Source organism: Octopus bimaculoides, chromosome 3, assembly GCF_001194135.2.
Source record: "Octopus bimaculoides isolate UCB-OBI-ISO-001 chromosome 3, ASM119413v2, whole genome shotgun sequence".
NCBI lineage: Eukaryota > Metazoa > Mollusca > Cephalopoda > Octopoda > Octopodidae > Octopus > Octopus bimaculoides.
Genome location: NC_068983.1, coordinates 23,153,134 through 23,161,509, shown reverse-complemented (window position 1 = coordinate 23,161,509; position 8,376 = coordinate 23,153,134). Strand labels below are relative to the sequence as shown.

Genomic DNA, 8,376 nt, shown 5'->3' with positions numbered 1-8,376 from the left:
AATACAAAAGGTTACTTAAAAAAAAAGTTGTCATGATATAAAAAATACCAACTTTGGTTAAATTTTGTTGAAAAATAAACATTTTCTATTTTTTTCTTTTATTAGAAAGAGTATGAATAAAGAAAAAAAAATCTTTTAATGATAGATTTATAATATAGAAGGCTAATTAAGAGGAATTTCTTCTTTCAAAATCAATTTATCTCGTATTACACCATGAACATTTACATAAAAAGTACTTAGCATATCAAATTTGTGAAGTCTTTTATTCTTAGACAAAAGGTTTAGAAATGCTATGGCCAGCATGTCAACAAATATTTGATTTATGATAACTGAGTTACCTCAAGTTATTTCATGAAGGAGGTATGATGAATAGATAGATAATAAATAGCCAATGGCTACTACAGCAATGTTTTTTTGGGGTACATATTTTTTTCACATTAGTGTGTGCATTTGGTTTGTATGGTTCACAAACATCATGCTTAACAGAGAAGACAAATATAAATTCCTGAGGTTTAACTTATTCCAGTTCCTCTTCTGTCACTTTGCTTGAGGATTCAGCTGAGTTACTATCTGCAAAACGCTAAAATGGAAAAAGAAAATTGAAAAATATTGGTTAATGTCTTGGAGAACGTAGAAATAGAATTAAACAGTCATTGAAAACCAAGCTTAAATTATTTTAAACACAAGTAATTTTGTCTTAACTGCAGAAGCATATAATCACATAAGAAAAAGATATTAAAAAAAAAAATATAGGCTGGCCTTATAGTTGTCTGCATTTCTGCTAAGCATACTTACTATAACATTTCATCTTTCAGCGAACTTAAATGATAAATTTAGGCTAAAAGCCAAGGAGAAAAAATATTAGTAGTAGATGTAGAAGCTGGCATTCACCACAGCTCTGACAAATATTTGCTCATCATAAAAATCTGTGGCAGACAAATTTTGTTCATATCAAATAACTCAATTTCCTTTAAGACACAACTCCGAATTCTCTACTCCATTGACACCAGCCCAATTGTTTTAGCATTAATTTAACTGCGTATATTCACTAGGGAAAAAGAAAGAATTTATAATCAAAACTAAATTAGAAATAATTTTCTGTACCTTCTCACAAACATACAGAACCTATGCCAAAATTTAAATGTACAAGGGAGGTATGTCTAGGACAATAATTGAATAAAAACTAACATGACTATAAGGACCTGTCCAACACATACCAGCAAGGAAAGTGGAAGTAAGACATGTCAAGGTTCTACTTTGAAGGTTTTAGTCAAACAAATTGACTCCAGTGCTTATTCTTATTTTTTATTGCTCACAAGGGGCTAAATATAGAGGGGACAAACAAGGACAGACAAAGGGATTAAGTCGATTACATCAATCCCAGTGCGAAACTGGTACTTAATTTATTGACCCCGAAAGGACGAAAGGCAAAGTCGACCTCGGTAGAATTTGAACTCAGAACGTAACAGCAGACGAAATACTGCTAAGCATTTCGCCCGGCATGCTAAAGATTCTGCCAGCTCACCACCTTGAACCAGTGCTTATTCTCTTGACCTCTTTTGTTAAACCACTAAGTTACAGGGGATGTAAACAAACCAACATCAATTGTCAAGCAATGGTAAGCAACAAACACACACATGATGTGCTTCCACAGTTTCTGCCTTTCAAATTCACAAGTCATTTGTTGGTCCAAGTCTATAGTGGAAGAAACTTCCCCAAGGCACCACACACTGACTGAACCCAAAACCACATGGTTGCAAAGTGAGTTTAACCATACAATATAGGTGCAGGTAGGTTCAGTTCCTCTGCATGGCACCTTGGGCAAGTGTCTTCTACTAAAGCCTCAAGCCAACCAAAGCCTTGTGAGTGGATTTGGTAGACAGAAACTGAAAGAAGATTGTATGTGTGTGTGTTTGTCCCTGCCATCACTGGTGTTGGTGTGTTTACATCCCTGTAACTTTGCTGTTCAGCAAAAGAGACCAACAGCATAAGTACTAGGCTTTAAAAAAAAAAAAAGAGAGAAGTCTAGGGGTCAATTTGTTTAACTAAAAAAACACTTCAAGGCAGTGCTCCAGCATGGCCACAGTCAAATGACAAGTAAAAGAATACAAAGGCAGATACAGCTTGGTACCAATGATGTCGCAACTCATCTCTACATTTGAATGAACTAGAACAATGTGAAATGAAGTGTCTTATTCATGGACACAACACAGCCTTGTCTAGGAATTGAACTCATAACTTCACGATTGTAAACCTAATGCTCTAACCACTGAGCCATGCACCTACACATGAGAGAGAGAGCAAGCAATATAGTATGTAGCAATCTAGTGACAGGCTAGTAGATCAAATGCATAGCTTCAGAGTTCAAGAGCACATTTGCTTTTTTGCATTAATACTCAATAGAATTGTCAGAACTGTTGCCAACACTATAATAATCATTTACAAGAAAATATACAACTGCTTCTAAATCTACTTATCTTTAACCCTTTAGAGTAATGCTCCTCAAATTTAAGTGACACTGGTTATCAATCTCATTCTTGAGAATCAATGCGATAACTCCATTCCACAAAAAATTGTTTCACCACTTTACATTCAACCTTTCATATTTGTATGGAGTGATTCACTTGCTGCACTGTTCTCACAACTGGATGTGTCTAATCAACTGCTAACTACCCAACTGTGATGTAGGAATGCAAACAAGCAGAGTTAAGTACCTTGCACAATACAGTGGCTGTTGTAAGATTTTAACAGGAGCCTTGTATGTTATTTCTTTACTACCCACAAGGGGCTACACACAGAGGGGACAAACAAGGACAGACAAACGGACTAAGTCGATTATATCGACCCCAGTGCATAACTGGTACTTATTTAATCGACCCCGAACGTATGAAAGGCAAAGTTGACCTCGTGGAATTTGAACTCAGAACATAGCGGCAGGCGAAATACCGCTAAGCATTTCGCTCGGCGTGCTAACATTTCTGCCAGCTCACCGCTTGTATGTTAACCTCACAAATACATTTTCCTAATTTCAATATATTTCATGTTCAAATTGTGTTACTATGGGCGAAAGTTGAATGCATCTGCATATTTGCATTTTCAATTTCCGTTTTAACTTATTTGCTCAAAAATTACATTTCTATCATTTAGCTCATAAGCTTCTCTTTGCTTGTTCATAACTTCAATTAACTACCTAACAAGCAAGCATATATATATATATATATATATATATATATATATATATAAGAGTAATGATTTCTTTTTCAGGTACAAACTAAATTCTTGTAATGGAGAGAGGTACAGTTAAAAAAATATTGGTGGGGTTTAAAGGAAGTTGAGCAGTATTCATAACTTTTCTAGTCCTCCTATATCTATGGAAACAAAGCAGGAAGAAACCACAACTCAGATTGCTGCAATAGGTGCAAATCAAGATATCAAATCATATGACCATGAACCTAGTCTAAATGCTTGCAAGAGAGTGGACTCTACTGAAGGCATCCAAGGTTCAGGTGGTAATGGTGTTAAACTGAGCAATTAAATCTATTACACAAGAATAGGTACAATCCAATCAATGGGCTTCCACAGTTTCCATCTATTCAGTTTCATTTGACCGGAAGCTATGGTATGAGAAACTTGACTCAAGATGTTGTGTACCAGGATTGAAGTGAGAACCATGTAAATGGGGAAATGAAGCTCTTATCCACTTGGATATCTCTAGATCAGCTGATTAAGTATTTTGCAGTTTCTTAAATTATGAATTTTAATGAGTCAAAAGATTAGAACTAAAATAATTATGAGAAAGGTCTCCAAGACACAAGCCAATTGTTTAAGGGATAGAATACAGCTAGACGAATTGGTCCTGGTATAGTACTGTTATATTATCAAACCTTAAAAAAATGCACTTCTGTATTCTTTGTCAGACACAAGAACAGCAGTTTTGAAGGGTTAGCATTACCCATTATCACTTACCCCAGCATTTGACTGGTCATTTGCTTTATTGACCCCAAAGTGATGAAAAGCAAAGTCGACTTCAACAGTATTTGAACTCAGAACATAATTAATGGGAAGACATATTGCAAAGTATTCTGTTCAATGCTCTAATGATTCTGTTAATCCACTGCCTTTATAATAATCCTTCCTACTATAAGCACAAGACCTGGAATTTGTGGGGGGGGGGGGATAATCGATTTCATTAACCCCAGTACTTGACTGGTACTTAATTTGTTGACCCCGAAAGGATGAAAGATAAAGTCGACCTCGGTGGAATTTGAACTCAGAATGTAAAGACCCTAAGCATTTTGCCTGGCATGCTAACAATTCTGCCAGCTCGCCATCTTACTCTGCTCTTGTAATAATAACTATGATAATATATATATGAACAACAGTTAAATGATACTCACTTGTGTTACAGTTGGTAGTTGCTCTAATAGCTTCTGGAATACATGGCCTGGAAGTGTCTGCTGTAGTACTTGGAGCAACTGATGAGGCTGACTACAGACAGCAACAGCATTACTGAGATGCTCTATTCCTCCATTAATATCGCCTAAAACAAGAGACAACGATAAAACAATAATCAACTATATAATATTAAGTTTTCTTTTATACACACATGCATAGCTAAGCCTTTAAAGTTCTATGAAATTGCCATTTCAAAGGATTGCCATGAACGGGAGAGAAAACTGTGAAAGAAACCATGACTTATGGACACTTTCCCCAAGTTGTTATGTAGTGGAAGCATGTGACTGCAAAGCAAACTTCTTAACTACAAGACTATGCTGGCACTCGTATTCTACAGTATTACACATCTAACAAGTGCAACATTGAAAACTTATTAGTATACATGAATACTGATATTTTAGCCTTCAGTACTGGTGTACAAGACTGTCTTAAAATTGCAAGCATTTATTTCTATCAAACAGCAATGAGGGATGGGGGAGAGTGAAATTTGGCTCAATTATGATGAACACAGAAAACAAATAAGCACACATCTTTGCTACAGGGAACTATGCAGACACCAATAAGAGCAATTTTTGTTAGATTTCACTGAGAACTAATTTATATGCTAATAATGGGAAACAAATATATGTTCACATTTAACTGGTTCACACATCAAAATAGGTTGGTTAATAATACAAAACTGGTCCCTAAACAGAGCGTGAAGTCAGCACAACTTGGATCTTTTCAACAAACAAATCACTTTATTCAGTATTTAAAAAAAAAACAACAACTTTTTTCCCCATTAAATTCTTCATAGGAAAAAACCCCATTTAATATTAAGATCTCTAATGTGTCATCTTATCATCATTACTAGTTTAATGTTTATAGTCAGTCTAGACAGTTCTGTAGTTTCTTGATTTTGTTATTTTGTAAATTTAGTTTAGATAAATACTACTTCAAGTTCCCTTTCTAAACCTCTCAAGTTTTGAGCCAAATTGAGAGGTCTTTCCACACTCACTTGATTAGCAGATAAAGTTCTATTAAATCACACACTCTTAAAAAAAAAAAAAACTCCAAAGATGCATAGGAGAATATAATCTTAGATTCACTAAAATTGGAGGGGAAAAATATTTGGATGATCCCATCCGACCTGTGGCTAAGCTACATGATCATCGTAGGTCTACAAGACTAATTGAAATATTTTCTCAGCAATTATAAAATGTAACTCCTTTCTCTTTTTAAAAATTGACAAAAATATCACTTTCTCACTGCTACTTTATTTTTATACCAGTCATTAAACAAAAAACTCTTTGAACATATTGTCCTGATCCAACAACTTATCCTTAAGTTTCCTATTTGCAACTGACTTTCTCTTAAGCATTTCCTTCTTTACAAAAAATGTTTACATCATTTTTTTTATAAGCTGCCTGGTTTAGTAGACACACAATGACAAAAGCACGGCCAATTAAGTAATTACATAATTTCTGTATTAAAATGAAACAAGATGAAATATCACATGTTGTTTGGAATTAAATCTTAGATATGACAAGGTACCACGACAAGCGTGCTAAACTGAGACCATTTCAGTTAAACTGAAAATAACTGCTCTGTGATAGTTTTTTTTCATTTAACTTACACCTTTCTCTGTAGATAATGCAAACAAATATTACTTACTTATTCTAAATATTGTTATGAAAGAAAACTGAAGAAAAACTCTCAGAAAAAAAAAGTTACTATGTTTCAGTGAAATTTCTTTATTTTCCACTTCATCTTTGACGATAATATAGCGACGAATGTTCCTAGCTCTTGTCACCACTAAACAGTGAATCACAATTAGTCTTGCAGGGCACATTTTCTAAATCCTTAGTAAATCTAAGGATAAAATGGCACACTTGAACTATTAATTTTAACTAAAAGTGGAAAATGTTTATAAAAAGAACAAAATATATATATACCTTGACCTAATAATTCTTCACCGTTATGAACTTCTTGTAAGAAAAATTTCTGCATTTCCAGAGGGCTATTCATTGGAGGAAGCTAGAAAAGTAAAAAGAATTAACAAATGTAAATGTCATCATCATCATCTAACATCTATCTTCCATGCTGGCATGGATTGGAAGGTATGACAGAAGCTGGCAAGCCAGAGGACTGCACCAAGCTCTACTGTCTGTTTTGGCATGGTTTTTACAGTTGGATGCCTTCCTAATGCCAACCACTTTACAGAGTGTACAAAATCTGTGAAATAATTCTCTTCTGGAACTGGATCTCAAAGCACATACAATAGCTTTATAAATGCTTTGAGATTCAATTCCAACAAATAATTATTTTAAATGATTAATTGCATCAAAGTCTTTTATTGAACATTTACTAATTGTTCTGTGGTTTTCTATTTCAAAATGTGGTAAAAATTACCATGTCTCAATACACAAAATGAACAACAGGCATAATCCAGATGTTACATCTGCTATTTGGGTTGTACCCCCAAAATATAAAAATAATCCATTAAGTTAATATTTGTTGTAATGGAAAGAAGGCCTCCCTTGATAAGTGGAAGATATAGATTGAAAAGGAGGTGAACAAATTGCCATGTTTAATAAAACTTCTTTCTGCTATAGACACAAGACCTGGAATCTGAGGCAGAGGGCTAGTCGATTATATTGACCCCCATGCTCAATTGGTACTCATTTCATCAACCCTGAAAGGATGGTCTTCTCATTAATAAGGAGGAGAGGGCTGGTATTCATCAATTTGAGAGCCACCGAGTTGGGTGACAAGGCCACTTGATTAACAGAAAGAAAGATTAGAATAATGGTTATTGCAACTGGTGATAACCATTACTTCTCAGTATGGTTACTGCTTTCATCTCAGAGAGATTTTCTAACTAGCTAATTTGTTTGTTGCATAATTAGAATAATCGTATAGAATTTAAGAATATAATACATTGTAAATGTAGTCACTTTCTTCTTTATGTTTCAAAATGATATTTTCAGGAATGCATGCATCAAAAGACAACTAGAGCTTAGCAAAGGTTGGAGAAGAAAAACTGAGAATGTAAAGCTGAAAGTGCATTGGAAATCTGAATAGTTATATATTCGAAGGAACTTTCTGGCTCAAAAGGTTTGGTGAAAAGAGAAAGAGCAGCACCTCCAGACGATCTAAACGCTAGCAACATAGTGAACTCCACCAATGGGACCTAAGGATCAGATTGTTTAAACTAGGAGACAGATTAAATATAAAAAGATAGTTGGGGTTTAAATGGCAGCAAATGCTAGCAAGAACAAAATATGGTAACCCTTTTGTTACCATATTTCTGTTGAAATACTTTTGTTTCGATTAATTATGAAAGTAAGATAATTTAAATAATACAATTTTGTCATTATTTAGCTACTACTTGGAACATAAATCAATATGAAATTTTAATGGATTTTAAAAATTCATATCAGTTTAAAATGGAAAGTTTATATCACTGAACTGGGAGTGGTTTCAGGTGGGTTAGTATCAAGGGGGTTAAGAAAATAACCGAATAAGATGGTGTTAGAGATAAGTATCTAACAGCTTTTGAACCTAATCATCTAAAGCAGTGGTTCTCAAACTATGAGTCGCGACCCACTGATGGGTCGTGAACGGAATCCTAGTGGGTCGCAAAAAGTTATAAAATTATGCATTAGCTTTGATTAACTGCTGTCTATCGAGATAGTTCAAGACTCATGTTTTCAATACCAGACTGGTTGTTTTATCAAGCAGTAGGCTTTTTTCATGAACTTAACAAATCAGAGGTGGTCATTTTCTCAAGTTATTTATTCGTGTGTAATCGAAAAAAAGGAAAAGTCTGTTTTTACCTATTTATAGAGAACTTTAACTAGGCGCAGTACAACACTGATTGAGCCGATAACAGTTACTGCTTCGAGGTTTTGTATTAGAGTTAATACCTGCCCATAGGGT

At 34.4% G+C, this 8,376-nt stretch overlaps 1 protein-coding gene across 1 annotated transcript in view; it reads right to left on the bottom strand.

Annotated features, from left to right (window-relative positions):
* Positions 1-244: 244 nt before the first annotated feature.
* LOC106877834 (mitochondrial import receptor subunit TOM20 homolog) overlaps positions 245-8,376 on the bottom strand; it is a 13,224-nt gene continuing 5,092 nt past the window's right edge. Inside the window, exons 3-5 of the mRNA XM_014926865.2 lie at positions 6,390-6,471; positions 4,398-4,540; positions 245-580 (exon numbers count right to left, since the gene is read on the bottom strand). Coding sequence (XP_014782351.1) covers positions 518-580; positions 4,398-4,540; positions 6,390-6,471 — 288 coding nt within the window. The 3' untranslated portion in view covers positions 245-517. The remainder of the gene's footprint in view (positions 581-4,397; positions 4,541-6,389; positions 6,472-8,376) is intronic.